This window comes from Alexandromys fortis, unplaced genomic scaffold (genome assembly GCF_014885135.2).
Source record: "Alexandromys fortis isolate MF-2015 unplaced genomic scaffold, M_Fortis_MF-2015_v1.1 scaffold_94, whole genome shotgun sequence".
Lineage (NCBI taxonomy): Eukaryota > Metazoa > Chordata > Mammalia > Rodentia > Cricetidae > Alexandromys > Alexandromys fortis.
The window spans coordinates 6,138,724-6,160,346 of NW_026067979.1; the positions used below are offsets into that span (position 1 = coordinate 6,138,724).

The 21,623-nt window shown below is 47.2% G+C and overlaps 1 protein-coding gene across 4 annotated transcripts in view; it reads left to right on the forward strand.

The window, feature by feature from the left end:
* Arhgef37 (Rho guanine nucleotide exchange factor 37) overlaps nt 1-21,623 on the forward strand; it is a 35,401-nt gene that overhangs the window by 6,051 nt on the left and 7,727 nt on the right. For all 4 annotated transcript variants that reach the window (XM_050158036.1, XM_050158038.1, XM_050158037.1 and 1 more), the window contains 9 exons: nt 2,279-2,475; nt 3,605-3,728; nt 6,927-7,074; nt 14,042-14,241; nt 14,570-14,700; nt 15,156-15,260; nt 16,183-16,293; nt 17,791-18,120; nt 20,308-20,436. In XM_050158036.1, coding sequence (XP_050013993.1) covers nt 2,290-2,475; nt 3,605-3,728; nt 6,927-7,074; nt 14,042-14,241; nt 14,570-14,700; nt 15,156-15,260; nt 16,183-16,293; nt 17,791-18,120; nt 20,308-20,436 — 1,464 coding nt within the window. In that variant the 5' untranslated portion in view covers nt 2,279-2,289. The remainder of the gene's footprint in view (nt 1-2,278; nt 2,476-3,604; nt 3,729-6,926; nt 7,075-14,041; nt 14,242-14,569; nt 14,701-15,155; nt 15,261-16,182; nt 16,294-17,790; nt 18,121-20,307; nt 20,437-21,623) is intronic.

Here is a 21,623-nt window from a genome sequence, read left to right on the forward strand (position 1 = left end):
GAGAAGAAAAATATATTAGCTCTTGTGAAAATAAAACCCCCAAAGAATCAGTCTCCATTATGACTGGGTTGAGTTGCAGCCTCAGCACTCAGTCTCTGTCAGTCTCTCAGTTCTATTTTTGGGACAATAGCTGCAATTTCAGGTTATAACCCATAGTTCTCATCATCATCACTGATGATGACGATGATGATAATTATTTTAGTCATGATTAGCAGTTCTGAATCCATTTACTGAGTTTGATTGGTTGGACCTAGATCAGCCAGCAAGTATCCATACGTAACTTTTCATCCTCCTGGCCAATGATAATAACTAGCTAGCTTTCTAGCTTAATAAAAAATAGCAAATAACCAGTGAGATCTTATTGTGTTCCAGGCACCGTGTTAGACAACCGCAAATGAAATATTCTAAGAACCCCATAAGGATGGTTAGATAAGCATGCTGGGAAAGGCAGCAAATTGATCACAGAATCAAAATTTCCAACCAGTTGCTGGGCATGGTGGAACATGGCCTTGTGACTCTGATGCTTGGGAGGTGGAAACAGAAGGATCAAGAGGAGTGGCTATGTGAGAAGTCAAGTCAGTTTGGGCCACATGAGACCGTGACTCAAAAAGTCTAAACACAAAACAGTAAACAAAAAACAATTTGAAATTAGGTTTTCTTGGCTCCAGGCCTGGACTCTGAGCCGTCATAGTCCCCTCTCACACAGTCACTTTTAGGACCAAGAAGACAAAACAGGAGCCAACAAGTCATATGCCTGTTTGGGAGTATCAATATTTCCCCCTTTTATTGAAAATTGATTTTATTTTCTCTCACATAATGTATCTTGATTACAATTTCCCCTCCATCCCCTCCTAGTTCCTCTCCACTTCCCCTCCCATCCGGATCCACCCCCTTCCTGCCTCTCTTTAGAAAACAAACAAGCTTCTAAGGAATAGTAATAAAATATACTGCAATAAAATAAAATATAATAATAAGAAAAAACTCTACCAATACATTGGAATAGGATAAAACAAGAAAGCAGAAGGGAGAGAGAGCTCGTTCACACACTCAGGAGTTCCATGAAAACATTAAACTGGGAGCCATAATGTGTACGCAGAGGACCTGTAAGAAGAGAGAAGAAAATAATTTGTAAATAAAATAGAACAAAAATTGCTATAAATTTTTTTGGTCTTATTGGTTTCTTAGTTTTCTATGGATTGTCTGTGTAAATGCCCCCCAATTTAAAGACCATATTCCATACTACTTTAGTAACTCTGTTCTCAAGATATTTTCGACCCTTCTCTAGCCCCGACTCTTTTCCATTTGCCTGGAGCCAGCTGTCAATTCTAGTGTCCCTTCCCCTTCCCTGAGGATTCCTCTGACACCCCTCCAGCATGTCTATCAATATTCATCATCTTTCTCATTCTTGACTTATTTCTTTGGTGGGTGGATGTTCCCCCCCCCCCCCCCCCCACTCATCATTTCACGGAAGGACCTTGTTTTCTGGTAAGTTCCCGGCTGGCTGAGATTGCCTTCTGATCATTTCCTTGTCCCCCTCCACTGTGGGCCACAATGGCACCAGCTCCCTCTCACCCCTGCTCTGATTCTGTTCCCTGGAGATTTTGCTCATGTTTTTGTAAGCCCAGCCCTGCAGTTGAAGTTACATCCGTTTTGGCACCTCTAAGCGTTTGGTAGTAGAAAGATTTTTTAGGTCTTTTTGTTTATATGACTGCCCTATCTATATAGTTTTAAAATCTAGGAGTTTCAGAGGCTAACCAGAGAGGATCGGGAATGTGCTTAGAAAGGAGGAATCCTGGCCACTAGAGGCTGGGAGGGGCACAGCAGGTGCTGAAGCACAGGGGTATAGAGACAAGCCCCCCCCCCCCCCCAGCTGGAGGGGAGAATGAGGTTGAGCAGGAGGGAGCTATGAATGCTGTGGGCATCAGAGAATGAACCAGGATCACAGCTTGCTTCAAGAACTTTAACCCGGAAGCACACCCTGGACAAATGTGAACGGGTGGCAGCACTGGAGAGAGGTTCAGAAAGATGGTCCTAGAACTTTTGGAAATCACCTCGCAAAGCTGGGCATGGTGGCGCATGCCCTTTTATCCTAGCACAGGGTCTCTCTGTGTAGTTCTGGTTGTCCTAGAACACACTATGAAGATCAGGACGGCCTCAAACTCAAGAGATCCGCCTGCCACCATGCCCAGAGTCTTCAAGAGACGGACAGCATTTTCCAGGCGACGTCATGAGGAGACCTACCTTACAAGTGGATGTTTTGCTTTGTTTTTTTTCCCAGAACCAGTGGACATGGCTGACGTTGGAGAAGATGAGCTCTCCTCCAGGTCAGAGAGTCCTGAGCCGGGGGACAGGAGCTCGGAGGACCGGTCACTGCTCCATCAGAAGCTGGCCATCAGAGAGCTCATTGACACAGAGGTCTCCTACTTGCACACGCTCCGGCTCTGTGCCTCTGACATCAGGAGCCATCTGCACCAGGTACTGATGCAGACCCGACCACGTATCTTTCTAGGAGCAGGTGCGGGCTGCCTCTAAGATCGCTCCTTACTCCTGGGCTGGCTTGTTGGAAAAGGACCCGTGGTGGGCAGGAGCCTGACAAGCCTGGATATAAGCCCAGGGCTTTATTGGCCACGCAACCTTCAGCAAGACCTTGAATGACTCAGATGTGTTCAACTTGTAGCCTATTGGTTATTTGAGGATAGCTGTGAGCCTAGCCAACATAAAATAGTAAAATTACTTAAAATGGTATAAAAATATCATTGTATTCTTTTGTAATTCAATTTTATAGGATTTTTTAGGATTTATTTATTTATTTTATTTATTATGTATACAATAGTCTGTCTGTATGCCTGCAGGCCAGAAGAGGGCACCAGACCCCATTACAGATGGTAGTGAGCCACCATGTGGTTGCTGGGAATTGAACTCAGGACCTTTGGAAGAGCAGGCAATGCTCTTAACCTCTGAGCCATCTGTCAGCCCCCTTAGGATTTATTTTTATGTGTATGAGTGTTTGCTATGTTTGTGTATTCTCTGTGTGTGCCTGGTGCCTGAGGAAGCCAGAAAGGATGTGGGATCCCCAGGAGCCAGAGTTATAGACAGTTGGGAGCCACCATGTGGGTGCTAGGAATCTGCGTCCTCTTAAAGAACAGAAAGTGCAGAATTAAATGAGCTATTGGATAGGCAAAAAAGGAGCAGGAACCAGGCCATAAAACCTTCAAGTCCACCTCCAATAACCTATTTCTTCCGGTAAGGTAAACCCTCTGAAGGTAATATAACCTTTCCAAAGAATGCCCCCAGCTGGGGAATAAGTGTTTAAACTCATCAGCCGGGAACATTCCACATTCAAATCACAACACTAACCTCTGCCTACCTGCAACCCTCCCTCCCCCACTCCATTCCCGGCACCATCAGCTTTCCTTCTGAGCTGGACATGATGTCTCCTTTTATTGTAGACTAACGAGGAGGCCTAACTTACAAGATTCCCAAATCTTTCCAAGCATTGCATTGGGCAGTCAGTCTTCCCAAGAACAGTAGGACCCCAGATTATGCAAGTGCTCAGGACTGTTCCCCACCCAGTCTTCGCCCACAGCGATTTCGTTACTTCCAGCTGCCACCTGGAGATCTGGACGTCCTGTTCTCGAACATTGATGACATCATCCAAGTGAGCAGCAGATTCCTTCATGGACTGCAGGAGACAGCCTGCAGGGAAGAGGAACAGGCGGACCTGATTGGTAAGCAAAAGACCTGGTGTTCACTGTCTTGCTTTCCCTGGGCTCTGCTCGCAGCTTGTGCTTCTGTCAGAACTGGCTCCAGAGCCCCAGGGAAAAGCAGCGAAGGGGAAGTCAGGGCACAGCAGAGGCAGCAGGGCCCTGTAGAGTGTCTGATCCTCAAGGCCTACTTACCTCTTCCTCAAGATTAAGCTTTTAACGCATGAATTTGGGAAGATGTGTTGAAACCACAGCACTTCCCAGTTTAGTCTCAACATGGTACTGATTTATTTATTTTTGGTTTTTCGAGATAGGGCTTCTCTGTGAAACAGTCCTGGAACTTGGTTTGTAGACCACCAGGCTGGCTTTGAACTTACAGAGATCCACCTGCCTCTGCCTCCTGAGTACTGGGATTAAAGGAGTGCGCCACCCACCACCTGACTTATTTTTTTATATGTATGAATATTTTGCCTGCATGCATGTCTGTGTGCCACTTGTGTGCCCAGTGCCTGCAGGGAGCCAGAAGGCATCGAACCTCCTGGAACTGGATTTACAGAGGGTTGTGAGCCCCCATGTGGGTGCCGAGAATTTAACCCAGTTCTCTAGAAAAGTAGTAAGTGCTCTTGATTGCCGAACCATCTTTCTAACCCCTGGATTTTTCTTAATTAATAGATTTTATTTTTTTAGAGCACTGTTAGGCTTATAGAAAAAACAACCACGGTGCCAAGAATCAGAATTATCCCAAACATTATTAATTTCTTATAATTTATTTATTTTTATTTCATGTACATTTGTGTTTTGTCTGCATGTGTGTCTTTGTGAAGGTGTTGGGTCCCTGAAACTGGAGTTACAAACAGGTGTGAGCTGCCATGTGGGTGCTGGGAATTGAACTTGGGTCACTCCGGAAAAGGCAACCATTGTTCTTAACCACTGAGCCAACTCTCCAGCCCTCCTCTAACCTTAACTTTGATAAAGTCATCTTCGCTTATCCCTAGAGGACCACTCCTATTCCTTTATTCTTCCCACCCGTTCCCCCTGCTCCCTATAAGTAACTGGTTTCGTATTGGAAGACACAGAACACGTTAGGCTATGGCCCTGGGTCTGTTTCATCTTCCCTGTGCAGCTTTCCTGTAGCTGCTATTGAATGAGACTTAGGTGAGACCCCAGCTCTACCCTCTCCCACGGCTTCCTGCCACCACTGGAATACAAAACCGAGCGCCGGCCACCCCACTTACTCTGATGCCCCATGCGGCTTGGCTTTAGTGGCTGTCAGGTTTCCCTCCCTTTGTGCCTGGCCCACTCTGCTCCAGCCATACCAGAGTCCGTGGCTGTCCTCGGACCAGGGTCACCCTTGCCCTTGCCATCCACAAGCTTGGGAGCTGCCCCTCCACTGAGGTTTCTGGGGCTGGCTACTTCTGCTCTCTGGCAGATGGTCACATTATCTGTGGAAGCCTTCTTCAGGGAGACACCCTCCTCCACCGCCACCACCCAGTCTTTGATGTTTATTTGCCTTTAACTTTGACCCTTGGAATATATAATCATCCCGTGGTTTCTGTAAGCGATGGTTTTCCATGACACCCCGCCCCCTCAAGTAAGTCCCTTGTATAAAATGACATAGTATTAACGTAAGCCTTCTGAAGTTCTGTATACTTGAAATCCTCTCTAGACCAGTCACGACATTTAGCACCGTGTAGGTGACATACGGAAGGTTGTTATACCATATTGTTCAGGGAATGATGACGTCAAGAAAAAAAGTCCTCACGTGTTCAATACAGATACTCTTTTTCTTTAAAGAAATGTTTGATGCAATTTACCTGTAGGACAGAAGAATTTTTTTTTTATTTTTTTTTAAGAATTTTTTTTAAATGACGTAAATAGCTTTTTAGCTAGAAAGGGCATGGAAATGTTCCATTAATATGTGAGGCTTTCAACCTGCCAATCATCAGGAAATGAATATTGAAACGACAACAGGCCAAAGCAACTGTTAAGATGCCTCAACATTCAGGAGGCGGAGGCAAACGGGTCTAAGGTTGGCAGGAGTATTTAGGGTCGTTAAAAAATTGCTGGAAGTTCTGTCCTAATTCAAAGCCAAAACTTTAAATGAAACCCAGCTTTTAAAAATGAAACTCAAGTCAAGCAGCTAATTCTATTCACTTATTTTAATTTTTTATTTATGTGTGTATGGTGTGTGTGTGTGTGTGTGTGTATGTATGTGTGTATATGTATATGTATGCCACATGCGCTCAGGTACCCCCAGAGGCCAGCAGAGGGACTGGAGTCTCTGGAGCTGGAGTTGCAGGTGGTTGTGAGCCACCCAGTATGGGTGCTGGGATCCAAGCTCAGGCCCTCTGAAGGAATGACAGGCGCTATAAATTACTAAGCCATTTCTCTAGCCCTCTCAAGCAGAAAAGTCAGGTGCTCTAACCCAATGCAATCCAAAGGCACATTAATTTGATACACATGGAGGGACAGTAGAAAAATAGCACAAGTATTTGTTTTCCAGAACTAAATTCTAAGAGCAGAAGGCTTTGTTCAAACGGTGAGGATTCCGGCAGCGCCGGTGGCGCAATTGTCTCTAATCTGAGCCCAAGTGTGGCAGGCAGTGTTCACGGGAGTTGTGTGGCACGCTGATTCCGGCCAGGACCAAGTAGGAATGTTGAGTGTTCAAAACCAAGGCTGCAGTGACGTTTCATGATGCAACATGAGTGCCTGTGTCCGGAAACGCCTCGGATTCATTACAGTTCTGCTTTAGAATTAATCTCAGGTTGCCCTGTGTTTGGAAACTTGTCACTCTTCCCAAACATTTCCAGACCCCACTTTCAGGTCTGCAGGCAGCCCCATCTGGGGTCGTGACCTACTGTTTAAGAACCTGGCCTCAGCCTGGAGGTGGTGGTGGCCCACACCTGTAATCCCAACACTAAAGCAGAGGCAGAAGGATCTCTGCATTTGAAGCCAGCCTGGTCTACAGAGTGAGTTCCTGGATAGTCAGAGCTATTCCACAGAAAATCCCTGTCTCTAAGACCAAAAACAAAAGAAGAGTCTGGGCTGTTACTCATCCACTCAGCAACTTTATGAAACCTGAAAAATAGCAACAGGAAGGCTAGATAGCTTGTACTAGTGACACGCTGGTAGCCTCCCCACCGAGCAGGCCCTGCCTCCCCACTCCAAGCCAGGGACTTGCGCACTTGCCCCTGGTAACTCTTGCTGCTTGTTCGCCATCAGGTAACTTATTCCTAGAATTCCACGAGGAGTTTGAACACATCTATAAAGTCTACTGTACCAACTATGACCAAGCCCTGCAGCTGGTCAAGGCGTACCGGAAGGAGCCGGAACTGCAGAAGGCCATCCAGGGCATCATCGAAGCAGCAGTGTGAGTAACAAGTCCAGGGACAGTTCAAATCTTGATCCTGCTCGGGTCTGCTCGGGCTGCTTCGGGCCTGTGCCAGCAGCCAGGCCTCTATACTGCCAAGCAGTGCTCACACAGTCTCAGACACGGTTCCACGTCTCCTGTGTCCCTGTGCGTTTCCTGTCAGTTTTGGATAGTGCTGTTTTAATTGTACAAGTAGTTACCAATATATGATCTTATTTTATGTCCTTTCTTCTCCTTTTTTGTGTGTGGGGGGTATCTTTCAAGACAGAATTTCTTTCTCTGTGTAGCTCTGACTGTGCTGGAACTTGCTCTGTAGACCAGGTTGGCCTCGAACTCAGAGATTCTCTTGCCTCTACCTCCTGAGTGCTGGGATTAAAGATGCATATCACCATGACTGGTTAAACTTCTGAACAGAAGCCAGTATATCTGTCTCTTTCCTGGAGATTGACCCTCAGCATACTCTTCCACCAGGTGGTCATACCAATTTGTCTGAACTGTGTTGGAGGGTAGACCCTGGTTTGTTTTCCGTTTTCTTAATGTTATAAGTGGGGGCTATAGAATTCTTTTCAGGATCTGCAGTCACAAGGTACACTTTTCAGAAATAGGATGGATAGATTAGAGGAGATATGTATGAAGAATTTCGTTAGTTAAAACCTCCCCTGCAAAGGTCCATTTAGATTCCTGTCAGCAGCAGGTGCCTGTCTCCCACGGCCTTTCCAGAGCAGTGTGCCACCAAACCTTAGGATGCTTGTTTTGGGTTAGGTCAGGATGAGGTCTTTGACTTTTCCTTTTATCTTATGGCAAGTTGGCCATTTTTTGGACATTTAAGAGTCCTTTATGAATATTTTCTTGTGAATCTGTTTCATTTCTGTGATATTTTCTATATTAAGAATTTGTGTGTGTGTGAAAAATAGATTTCTCACGCCTTTAATCCCAGTGCTTGGGAGGCAGAGGCAGGTAAATCTCCAAGTTGGAGGCCAACATGGTCTACAGGGTGAGTTCCAAGACAGGCAGGGCTACCCAGAGCTACTTTGTCTCAATAACAACAAAACCCAAAACAAAACAGATTTCTAATTGCTTATTTGATTTATTATTGGTTCTCATCTTACTTTTTTCCTTCTATCACAAATTTACTAGTCCTTTTTTAAAAATTTTACATTTTTTTGAGAATTTTATGCGTGAATGTTGTATTTGCATCATTTCACCCCATCTTTCCCTGCCTTCATCTCCTTCTGGGTCTCATTCAACTCCCTCTCAAACTCATGACCTCTTCTTCAATTATTATTGTTACACACATATATCTGCACATACATATTACATTTATGCCGCACACTTGTAACAATAACATATATGCACATATGTATATCCTACTGAATATATTTAGTGTTGCTCATATGTATATGAGCTGAAATCATATGTATAAACAAGGGCTGACATCTTGGGATTGGATAACCTATCAGGTGGCCCATACCTAGAAAAGTTTGATTTTTTTCTCTCTCTTGGCAGCCATTAGTTAATTCTAGCTCCTTATATAGAGGTCGGTGTGTTTTTTTTTTTTTTTTGTTAAAGAAGCCAAGGCAGAAGTGTTGCTACAACTTCAAGGCCCTCCTGGGCTACATAGCAAGACTATATCTCATAAATCCAAAACTTGACCGGGCATGTTGGTGCACACTTTAATCCCAGCATTCAAGATGCAGAGGCAGGAGGATCTCTGTGAGTTTGAGGCCAGCCTGTCTACATAGGGAGTTTCAGGCCAGCCATGGTTATGTAGTAAGACCTTTTAAAAAATTTTATTTAAAGATTTATTTATTTATAATGTATACAGTGTATATATACAATGTATACAGTATATATATAATGTATACATTATAATATATACTTCATAATATATAAAGTCTGCTTTTATGTCTGTCTGCAGGCCAAAAGAGGGCACGAGATCTCATTACAAATGGTTGTGAAGCACCGTGTGGGTTGCTAGGAATTGAACTCAGGACCTCTGGAAGAGTAGCCAGTGCTCTTAACTGCTGAGCCATCTCTCCAGCCCCAAGACCCTTTTTTATAAACAAAACAAAATGCTAAAAAAGGCAGCAACAATGAAACCCCAGAATCAACCACAAACCCCCAAACAAAATTTTAAAAAGTTTGCCAAGTGAAAAATTGACAGTCGGTTTTTAGAAACCAGAGTGGTAGAAGGAGAACAGAGGAGTCATCTTTACCTCACTTAAGTGCTCCTTATGCCCAAGAGAAAGAGTGCTGAAGAGGTGTGTGCAGTGACGTCATGTCCTGTGCAGCCTGCCAGCCTCTCTCACCTGCCTTGTCTTTCTCTCACTTTTCAACCTCCCTCCTTCAAAGTCTCTTTTTCAAGCACCAGGTCCTAGGTCCAAAAAAAAAAAAAAAAAGGGAAAAAATATTTTCTTCTCATAGGTCTGGAAAAGGTAGGCTATTGCAGGGCCATTAGATGTGTTTCTGTAGGACAGAGGCAGATCACAGAAGTCAGGGAAGCTAGAACCCACAAAGGGAGGGAGAGTGGAGAGTGTGGGAAAAGGGAAGTGACAGACCCTGTATCAAGCTTGGCATGGCCTTAGGAGATTGTTGCTGTCAATAGCTGTTAGATAACTACCCCAAACAATGCCTTAAACCAACATTGACCAGGCTGTTAAGGTGTCTCAGTGAGTTTCAGGCTGTGGTTTGAAAGAAAATGGCCCTTATTAGGAGGTGGGGCTTTATTGGAGTAGGTGTGGTCTTATTGCAGGAAGTGTGTCATTGTAGGCTTTGAGGTCTCATATATGCTCAAGATACTGCCTAGTGTCTCAGACAACCATCTCCAGTTGCCTGCAAGATGTAGTACTCCAGCACTAGTCTGCATGCCTGCACCATCCTCTCCACTATGATGATAGTGGACTGAACCTCTGAAACTGTAAGAGAGCCACCCAATTGAATGTTTTTTTCTCTATAAGAGTTGCCGTGCTCAGGGTGTCTCTCCGCAGCAATGGAAATCCTAACTAAGATAAGGCACTCGCCTGCCGCCAATCCTGACTGCCTGCGTTCACTTTCTGGAATATAGTAGAAGGGGACAATAGAGTCCTACCAGTTGTCCTCTGACCACACACAGGTGCTGTGGCTCACATGTGCCCAGATTTTTCCAAGGCAGCAGGAACTTCGGTGGGACACCTCCCATGAGTCCCATTCTCTCCAGCCATGCTAGAAGCAATGACTAGCTGACAATGAGGCTGTTTGTCCTGTGTCTGCAGGTCTGGAGCCAGGCTTGCACGGTGGCAGATCTGGCTCGGCCCCTTCTTGTGAGAGTGATTTCACATCTCAAACCCAATTTCCTTATGGGTCTGATGGGAGTCCTAACGGCACTTGGTGGAGTGTAGGCACACAGCACAAGGGACACTAAATATGTCCCAGCTATTCTAGTCAGCCGGGCAGGAACTGTGTCACGCTGCAGCTTTTCAGTCTTGTCAGTCCCAAGGCCTCCTTTTATAACAAATATGAAATGTATTTATCATCTTGCAATAAATCCTGGAAATAGACCCTACCTCTATATATGAACTGGGAAAAAGTCAATATAACAATATAACAACGATATGAAGGAGGAAGATAAGGAAAGCATTTTCTAGTAATGTGGGTTTCAGTGTGCACTCAGGCACAACAATCCTAGAAGCTATGAGGAAGCACTCTAAAATTAGCTCGCCTCTCTGGGCAGTAAGTTAGTTTGGAGGTCAGGAAAGAAAGTCCTGAGGCTGTTCTGCTTCTGAAGTATAAAAAAGCGAGGGAGCAAAGGGTGCGCGTACCCAAGGGCGGCAACCCACAGGGATGGTAGTCCTGACTTTCTTGTGTGTGAGGCACCAAAGAGAAGATAGTGGCTCACGGCCTGGGAGGTAGGAAAATGAGAACAGGTAATATCCTTGCAAATAGCCTGCATCTTATCTCTAAAAGAGAGTGTATAAAAAAATCTATTATTGTGTCATGTGACTGGAGAGAGTCTGAGAGTCACACAAGCATGTCAGTTCTTGAACCCACAGTACATTTTGAGGCCCCGTTTAGGCTCTGAGTGTCCAGAGGGACATGTGAGACCCCAGCTACTCTCTGTAGCACAGGTCTGTGTGCAGGGCCTCACTGCTCCCAGTTAGTTCTTTCTTTGCTTCCAACTTGTGGATCAAGACGTGAGCTCTCGGGCTGTTCCTGCTGCCGCGCCATTGTCCCACCATCACGGATTCGAACATTGTACTTGTGAGCCCTCAATTTGTTGTTCAGTAAGTTGCCTTGGTCATGGTGTTTAATCACAGTAGTCAAACAGTAAGACCGCGCCTCGAGAGTCCCTGTGATTCCTGAATGTGTTCTGACGATTTCACCTTCATCTGGGTTAGCATTCAGGGTAGCCTGCCCTTTAAGACAGAAACACAGACCAGGCAGGGAGCTCTGTACTGGGGAGGACCTTTTGTGGTGGTGAGGGAAAGGAGAGACTGAGCAGAGGTGGAGCAGCCCTGGAAGTCAAAGTTCTAGAAGGCTGCCTGGCATAGCAGTGTTTGCAGAAGGAAAACAGCCTCTGGTTTCCTGTATCAGCTAGTCGTATTTATTTTGAATATAAAAGTAATATTTAAATCATACTCAAATACATGAAGTCCATTCTTCTTTGGCTGAGGGATCATCGTCCTCTGTTCAGTTTTCTTCTGTATAGTTACAGACAGGTAGGGGATGGTGTTGTTCTTAAAGAGACTCCTGTGCTATTCTAGAACTTTCATTTAATTGTAGCTGTGAATATTGTCTCACAGACTCTACTCACCCACTCTTTTATTGATGGGTTTTTCTTTTCAGCCATGGAGTTGCTGAACAACTCTATCCTTGTTTGCCTGAGCCAAGATTTCTATAGGCTGGGGTTAGTGGAGCAAAGGATTTGTGTGCTTCGAAAATTGCCTAACTGCCCAAGATCTCAGCCAGTGACATTCCTATGAGAGTGTAAGAAGCCCTCTTCTGTCGCCCTCCCCCCAGTCTTCTGGGCTATCATTCTGCTCTTATCATCTATATGAGAGGCGTGTGCAGTTTTCCTCCAAGTTACTTTAAGAAGGCTACAGAGTCAGATGGTAGTGGTGCACGTATTTAAACCCAGGACTCAGGGAGGCAGAGACAGACGGATCTTTCCAGCATGGTATACTGAGTGAGTTCCAGGACAGCCAGAGATACACAGAGAAACATTGTTTTGAAAAACAAAACGTGAGAGAGAGAGAAAGAGAGAGAGAGAGAGAGAGAGAGAGAGAGAGAGAGAGAGAGAGAGAGAGAGAGAGAGGAGAGAGAGCGCTACAGATGTCAGCAACTTTCATCATTTTGCCCTGGCTCCTTAGTGACTTTTTTAAAAAAAAAGAATGCAGTTATCTCTTTAAGAGCCCCTTGGCCTCTGGTTTGCACTGTGTGGCAGTTGTCCCTGGGAGGCAGCTGGCTCTTTCCCGTGGAATGTCGATCTAGAATGGAGTTTCCAGAATGCCTGTCCATAGTTAGCTGAGCTCAGAATGGAGTTTCCAGAATGCCTGTCCATAGTTAGCTGAGCTCAGGACGCCCCTGGGGAGAGCAGACGGACAGGGCAAGCATAGTCCACCCGCCGCCATCCTGGGCTCCCACCTGCCATGTCTATTCTTAGCCTCCGAGCAGTTTCTTTGCAGAACATTTGGTCTGGAGGTTTTCCCTTAGGAAGGAGTCGAGGGCTCCATTATAGAGTGCGGATGGCTGGTCCCTGACATCTGAGTTTTGTAGGAGGCACACTGAGACAATTAGGGGCTGGAATTCTTATACGCCTGTTGGAGCCATTCCCAAGTTGCCCTTGACCTAGGCAATCCTGATGAAACCCCAGACATCCAGCGTTAGGAGTCTGATGGTCACCTGGGCATCAAAACCATTCCTCACAGTGCTTTTGAAAAACCACTTTTTTAAAATAAAAATTCCAAACTGCAGAAAATGAGGATAACATGATGGATATTCTCATACCTACCACCTTAAATGAGAAAGAGTTAACATATAAATATCCTATCTATTTTTATGTTAAACTATTTAAAGGAAGTGATGAGTGTTCCCCATATAGTTTAAAAATTATGTTCCCATAGTTTTTCAAAACATTTTTTTAGATTACAAATTTCACACTTATTTGTTTAGCGTGAAAGCATCTCTCTCTCTCTCTCTCTCTCTCTCTCTCTCTCTCTCTCTCTGTGTGTGTGTGTGTGTGTGTATGTGTTTGTGTGTATGTGTATGTGTGTGTATAGGTCAGAAGACAACTTGTGGGAATCAATTCTCTCTTCCATCATGTGAGTTTTGGAGGTTTACTCAGGTCCTCTGGCTTGGTGATAAATCCCTATACCTACTGAGCCACCCCACTGGTTCTCCAGTGTCTTAAAGCAACAACCTATTTTGCTAAGTAAAATATGAACTGGATGACCTCTGAGAGTTAATCTTGGGACATTATCTGAGTAGAGATATGAAGTCATAGTTGAGGACAGTGAAACAGGTAGGTGAGTTTGGAGCCCTGGGGAGAAGAGAGAGATGGAAATGGGGGCTTGGGGTTCATTAAAAGCTATTGGAGGTCACCAAGGGAGCATATGGAGGAAAGGGGTCTCCAGAATGCTCTAGCATCTGGCAGAAAGAGTAGCTTATGGAATGAGAAGACACTGGATGCAGGGTCTCTGGGTCCTGCTGAGTAACCCCTGTTGAGGAAGAGGATGTGGTCAGCACGTTTGCTGCTGAGAGGGTGCACGGGGCTGACAGAGCACTTGGGTTTTGAACAGACGGGGAATCAAAGCCCAGGAAGGTCTCTGCCTGCCTGATATCTAGACACCATGAGATACAGAAAGGCCCACAGGGAGAGAGTGGACTTCCTGTTATCACACTGAGCTAAGCGACAGAGCTGGGCCACTACCGCAAGCCCCCCAGTCCCCTAAAGGATGGTCTTTACCTGCCTAATAGCAACCTTCTCCCTCAGGCCTCAAGCTGGACCTTCGGGTCTCAGTTTCTTACTTGTAATTCCTCTGCAGAGGATTACCAAGTACCCCCTCCTGCTGCAGAAAATCCTGGAGAATACACCCACAGATGCCCGTGCCCACGCTGTCCTTCAGAGAGCTGCCTCTGCCCTCCAGGATGTCAACAGCAATATCAATGAGTACAAGATGCGCAAGGAAGTGGGTAAGGACTTGCATTTCAGGGTACATCAAGGGCAGCTGTCTTAGGTGATCCTCTCAGTAATCCTGCAAGATGGGAGTCCTCATCTTACAGGAAAGGAAACTGGGGCCCCAAGGAGAGGTGACTTGTTAAAGTACAGCAGGCGGAACACTCTTCACCCAGGACTCATTTCTGTGACAAAGAGGACCCAAGTACTGGATTTCCCAGCATTTACCGTTCTGCTGGATGTAACTTGGTGGAGCAGAGTTCCAAGTCAGGAGGATGCCGTGCTGTTTGCTTCCTGGGTCAGCCTCAGTCACCCACAATGTCCTTTTCTTTGGTGTCACCACAGCTTTAAAGTATACCAAGGTAGAGCAACTGAGCCTTCGGGAGCGGCTGGCCCGCATCAACACGCATACTCTTTCCAAGAAGACCACCAGACTGAGCCAGCTGCTGAAGCAGGAGGCGGGGCTGGTACCCAGGGTGAGTGCGTGCTGGTGGGAGGAGATACAGGGACGAACACAGGGTGAGGTACCTTTGAACAGTGAAGTGGCTGAAGCTGCGAGTGAGGGACCACAAAGAGGCACACCACTTGGTTCACCAGTATTGGGGGCCTCTTTGCTTATAGGAGAGCTAGGCTCTGGGCTTGGGGCAGAGCGTCAGTCTGAACAGTTCCTCATAGCTGCTCAGGCTGAGTGCGTACTTTTTCCACAGCGGTAGCGGTGGAGCCGCAGGGCTAAGTAAGCATCCTTATCTCGTTTTCACACAAAGAAGCAGAGGCTCCCAGAGGATGCAATGTCTGCCCACAGACACACAGCTAGGAAGCAAGTGAGCTCTGTGACGAGGTTGTCCCTCGTGAGTTCCCGAGGTAGGGAAAACAGCTGCACACTGCCCCCGTGTGGATCTTCTGACCCTCACATGGATGGCTTTACTTACAGACAGAGGACAAGGAATTCGATGACTTGGAGGAGAGATTCCAGTGGGTGTCTCTGTGTGTGACGGAGCTGAAGAGCAATGTGAATGCTTACATGGATAATTTGGAGGTGAGAACCCTGCGGAGTTCGAAGGGCAGACCCACAAGCTGTAGAGGTACCAACTGCAGGGACTCTGGTGTGAGGTGTCAGCCAGGAGGGCTGGCGAGCACACTGTGACCCATAGTCACAAAACCTGGGGGCTAAAGACAGCTTCTCTCACCCCACTGGAGTTCTCATGGGTAAGGGTCAAAGATCTCCTGCAGCTGGAATTACAGATGGTTGTGAGCTGCCACTTGGGTGCTGGGAAGCGAACCTAGGGCCTCTGCAAGAGCCGCAGGTGCTCTTAATCACTGAACCATCTTTCTAGCCCCTGCCCTGGCTTCTTCCTTCCTTCCTTCCTTCCTTCCTTCCTTCCTTCCTTCCTTCCTTCCTTCCTTCCTTTCTCTTTCTCCCTCCCTCTCTCTTTTAAAAAGATTTAATTATTTAATTAGTTATTATACATAGTGTTCTGTCTGCATGTACACTTACAGGCCAGAAGAGGGCGTGAGATCTCATTACAGATGGTTGTGAGCCACCATTTGGTTGCTGGGACTTGAACTCAGGACCTCTGGAAGAACAGCCTCTTACCACTGAGCCATCTCTTCAACCCCAGCCTTTTCTTTTTTAATGCCTTGATTTGAATAGGAGCAGTTCATTGTCTTACAGAAAAACATTAATAGACTCTGTAGAACATGGACTTGGCAAAGAATCACTCAGAGGGCACACAGACAGATAGGTGTGATGTTCATGGGCCCCAAAGGAGAGGGAGGAGATGCAGACTCCCGCTTGGCGAGACCCTTCTAATCCTCTAGGGTGGGCAGGAACAGAGTGGTGTATGTGCTTGGTTGTTATGTAGAGGGCCTGAAAAACTGCCTGGGAGGTCTGCTGATTTGCGGGTTAGGAGTAAGACGGGCCATGGTGGGACCTAACCACCTGTCTTCGTTGGTCCTAGGCTTTCCTCTGCTTCCGGCCACATGAATGGAGTCTGGATATTCCTGGTGGTCCTGCCGAACAGTACTGCGGTCTGGCGAGGGACCTTCAGCTGGAGGCCTTCCTGCAGTTTGTGAGTGGGATTTCTATTCCCCTCCGCCCCCACCCTGCTCCTTTGATAGGCAGGTGGTGGCTCCGACAAGAGTAATATTTAGAAGTCAGGCACTTATACAATTGTCATAGCCAGTAGGGAAGGGAGTGCTATTCCTGCACTTACTGATAAAAATAGCCCAACCGATGTGCAGCGAGCCGCACCCTGTACCAGGCGCCGTGCCCACCTTTTCCATTCTTGACCTCATTTACCCCTCGACATGTGCTTTGGGGTGAGACACTATTAATAGCCCCATTCTGCTAATGGGAGCTCAGGGCCCAGAGAGCGCCATCTTCTGGGTCATTTACACAGATGAGGTCTGAGTTAAAAAGTAGCATTCTGTGCAAAACCTGTTTCAAGCAAGCACTTTACATAATAATAACTCTGAGAAGTGCCAGGAATTGAGAACCTCCCCTGGGCCGCACTCTGTGTACACTACATACCATCTGCATTATCAAACCATAAGACAAGACTCCGCGAGGTTAGAGCAAGGCTTCTGAAGCTTTTTCACATCAACCCCATTACCTGAGGAACATTTATGTGACCTGGATATATAGGTATATGTAACGGATACCCGTTATAATTTACTGATAATAAATCGTAAGGAACTTTATTTTAAAACAATTCTTTGGTATGCATATAATTTGATTATTTATTAAAAGTAAAGACTGTGCACTAATGAGATGATATGCTGTTTATTTTATATCTTGGCCTAATACTTGATATGGATATAAGATCTCAAGACACAGAACATCTTCAAAGAGTCTCAGAGTTGATGAAAATTTTGATTTTATAAAGATCAATCCTGAGACTGTCATGTCATTTCACATAAAACATTTCAGAATTTTGGGTTATTATATATTCATAAAACTTGTTGTCGGGGTTTCTGTCCTGCCCTGTTCCAGCAATCGTTAAGTCCCAAAGAAACCACACAGAAATCTACATTAGTTATAAACCAATTGACCTAGTAGCTCAGACTTCTTATTAACTCTTAAAACCTATATTAGCCTATTATTCTTGTCTATGTTGGCTATGTGGCTCGGTTCCTTATTTGGCGGGGCAGTCACATCTTGCTTCTTCTGTGGCTGGGACAGGACTGCAGGCCAAGCTTTCCTCTTCCCAGAATTCTCCTGTTTTCAATGACCCACCTCTACTTCCTGTCTGGTTGTCCTGCCTATACTTCCTGCCTGGCTTCTGGCCAGTCAGTGTTTATTTAAAATATAATTGACGGGAATACAGACCATTGTTCCACCCCAGACTTTTACTGTTGCCAAATCTTTTTCAACATCCATGTTCATTCCCGACCCCACATGGATTGTGCCCCACAGTTTAGGCAGGCAGAGATTAGGATACGTTACAAGTTAGAAGTTGTCAGTGGAGGGGGCCTGGAACCCCAGCTCCCTGCCCCCAGCATCCCTCCAAACCCCTACCCTTTGCTACCTCCTAACTCTCATCTCTCAAGTTCTCCTCTCCCTGCAGAAGCAGCGACTGAAAGGCCTAGTATGGGACCCACTGTGTAGCCTGGCCAGAGCCCTGGTTGGCCCTCAGAACTTGATCAAGAAGCGTCTGGACAAACTCTTGGACTTTGAACGAGTGGAAGAGAAACTGCTGGATGTGGGCAGTGTGACCTATGAGGAGGAGGCGGCCCGGCACACGTATCAGGCGCTCAACTCGATGCTGGTGGCCGAGCTCCCGCAGTTTAACCAGCTAGTCACACAATGGCTGGGCCAGATCCTGTGCACATTCGTGGTCCTGCAGAAGGACCTTGCCGACCAGGTCCTGCGAAGGGCAGAGAGCAGTATGGCCCTGGTAAGGCTGCTGGGACTACGGCTGCGGTAGAGCACAGTCAGGCAAGGCCCTAGCTGTTGTCAGGGCAGAAATGGAGATAAATAGGCCACTGGGCCCTAGGACCTAGCGGAGATTCTCGAGATGTCTCTCAATCCTTTTCTCCCTCCTTCAGTTAGTGGAGACAGGCCAGGCTGAACTCTAGGCCACCCTAGGTCATCCTGGGACTCAGGAACAAGGGAGGTTTTTCTGGGAAAACAGTAGCAGACCCATCCCTGAAGGAGATGACGAGATGGTGGCAGAGATAGGAGTCTCTTCTATCTGGTCAGGAGTAGATGTATCCAGCTGGGTCTCCTCCTGGTACTGCTAGCAGTGATTTCCTGGCGAGCACTTGTCTGCCTGCTTGGCCCCCTTTCCAGGCTGTGTCTCCCTCAGTCCTCAGGGCAATCCTGTACATTATGTGGTCCTTTCATGTTCGAGAAGCCAAGGCCCAGAGAGGGAAAGCGGCTCGTGCACAGATGCACAGCAGACTTTTGTTGACGGGGTTTCTGTTTTTGATCCCTGACTGTGCAGTGATAGAACTCTGAACACGGGGCTCAAGAGTCTTTCAGAAGGATCTATCCGCTGAAGGCAGGAGTAGATCTTAAAGAGCGCTACGCAAGCCACCACCACGAGCTGGTCCGGGAGGGAATTGGCGGCGGTTTCGCATCTTACTCTGGAATGTCTGTGTCAGAGCTGAATGGCTCATGAATCAAGCCTTGGGAGCCATTTCTATGCCTTGCCTTCTGTGCTTCCCTGTCAGCTGTCTCCCCACCCCTGACTCTCCCTCGTCTCTGCTTCCTCTCTCCTGACCTCTCCACTCCAGACAACTCTTCAATCCAGGGCCCCATGTCCCTGCCTCCAATACACTGCCTGAGTGCCACCGTGTCTCTTTCTACAAGCTCTTCTTCAACGGGAAATCCCTCTCAAATGTCCCCCAGGCCTCTCAGTGTCTGCCATTCAGTGACAGATGAACCAGTCTTTTTAGGAAGCATTCAGAATTCGTGCTGCCCCGGAGGAGTGGGAGGTTTCCCGTCCTTACCCTCACCAGCAGAACTTAAGTCACGTAGCTGCTCAGTGCTTACCAGAGCCTGCCTTCTGCTGGAGCAGTGGGGATCCACGTTTCCCTCAGCTGGGGGCTGGGGGACACGGATATGAGTGGTTCCTTCTTCTGGCCCTCATCAGTATTTTGTACAGGGCTCTGACTCAGGCCCAGTGCAAAAAGAATGAATTTGATTGGCTAATTCTTTGACTGTCTTCCGATCTCTCCCTTTTCTACCAGTCTGCAGTTTGGGTGGGTGGGGCTAGGAATGCCAGTCTAGGGAGGTTTATAGCCATAAGAAGTGTGTGTATGGCAGGGGTGGGGAAGGGGGTAAGCAGTCGGGGTGTCTCCTGATTGGTCTGTGCTATGGATGGCCAGGGCTTGCCTAGGATTGCTGCCAATCTTCCCTTGAATGTATCCAATGGGTCATTCACCTGGCCTCACTCCTGCAGTGCAGGGCAAAAACCGTCTTCTCTCTGCAGCCCAGGAGAAAGGCCCTGTGTGTCCCTCACAAATAAAAGTGGGGGAGTCTGGCAATAACCCAGAGGGCTGGACACATCTCTTGGCTGTGGGGTCTCACTCACTCTAGAGCTGTCTGATGAGAAGGCGGGAGAGCCTTAGCCTTAACAGGGTTGGAGCCTCACGGGAGAGCTCAGAACACCCTGGGTTATAAGCAATATAAGCCATACTAAAGTAGGTGGGGTAGAGAGAACAGAATGACCTGACCCCAGGAGGGGTCAGGGCTCAAGCACAGTCGCTTATAGACCTGCACTGTTGGGACGCTGCCTTTCTCCCCATCTCCTGCCTGTTTGCCTTCCTGGATTGGGCTGGTTTTCAGGCAGGCTTTGTTTCTGTGTGGTGGCGGGCAGAGAAGGCCCAAGCCTGTACCTTTACTCTTCGGAATCCAAGGGAAGGGGAACGGCTGTGTTCTAAGCCTTTGCACACCACATCTGACAGAAGGGCCTGGCCTAAGTCCCTTGTTCTCCCTTGATCGGAGCACAGCAGCTTAGGGGACAAGACGGTGGGCAGACAAAAAGAGCAACCAGATGTCTGGGACTAGAGGGTGGGTACAAGGCACCCCCGGGCCCCTTCTCCTGCAGAGGCTCTGCTGACAGCATCTTCCCACCCAGCTGCCTCATTACCACGTTTCGGAGCCAGACTTCCGGAAGCTGCTGGAGGACACACTAGGCCAGAACAGCAGCCAGCTCCGCTTCGTTAAAGAGAGCTTTGAGAAGGTGCTGCCTCCCCCCACCACTCAGGTAAGTGTCTCTCCTCCCCTGAAGTCAGCAGTTCTCCTGCAGTGGGGTGAGCTGCGTTCACACCTTTCTCTTATTTCTTTCCCCTTACTCATGGAAACATTTCTTCTTGTTGTCTCTTTCTGTGTGTGTGTGGGAGAAACCAAACCAACCCATATCCCAACACACACACACACACACAGACACACACACACACAGGCACACACACACAGGCAGGCACGCACATACACAGGCACACACACATACAAAGACACACACACACAGGCACACACACACAGGCAACACACACAGGCACACACACAGGCACACACAGGCTATCTCCTAATCCACTTGAACAGCATACCTAGGCAGCCTGTGTTATTGTATTTTATTTTACTTTCTGTTGATTTTTTTTCTTTGTTTAGCTAGATTTTCACATACCTCAAGCTGGTCTTGAACTTGTTACATAGCTAGGGCTTAGTCCGAGGCAGCTTTGAAAAGAGAGTGCTCCAGGAATCTGGTGACATCTGGATTTGAGAAAACAGAAAGTGCCTTGAGTCACACATGAGATGTGAAATCTCAAGGCAGCACGTGACTTCCCTGAAGGGACCAGAGGTTCCGGGGATGCAGAGAAGCAAGTGGGGCAGGTAAAGGCGGTCTCCAGGACTGTCAGAGGGCAGAGGGCAAACACCTGGGGGAGGCTACCTCCTCGGGCCCTCTGTTCTACCCTCAAGCTTCAGCAAGTTCTCACAAGGAGGCATGGACTCTGCAACTAGGGGAAAAGGGAGGAGACAGAAAATGCACATTGGGAACCTCCTTTCTCTTTCTCCTTAAAATCTTTCTTGTTGGAGAAGCAATCTATTCTTACCACAGAAAACAGCTGTAAGTCACATGAAAACGAAGCAAAAAGAAGCAATCCTCTGCTCTGCAGTTTGTGGGGAGGGATGCCCCCTCCCATCCTCCCTCCCCGCAGGCAGCACAGACCTCTGAGTTCTTCCCTGTTCTGGCTGCAGGCATAAAAGCCAGCAGAAGTAGGGTGGCTCTGGACAGGGGCAGTCCTGGCGGTCTTTGTGTACCTTCTCTGGGGACTCCCAGGTGCTGCTCTCCTCTGAACTGGTTGAGACTGGATGGATTTGAGAAAGAAGGCACAGAGTCTTGCATCCCTGGTTTTGTGATTTGTAATGACTTTTTTTCCCCTCCTGACTTTTGAG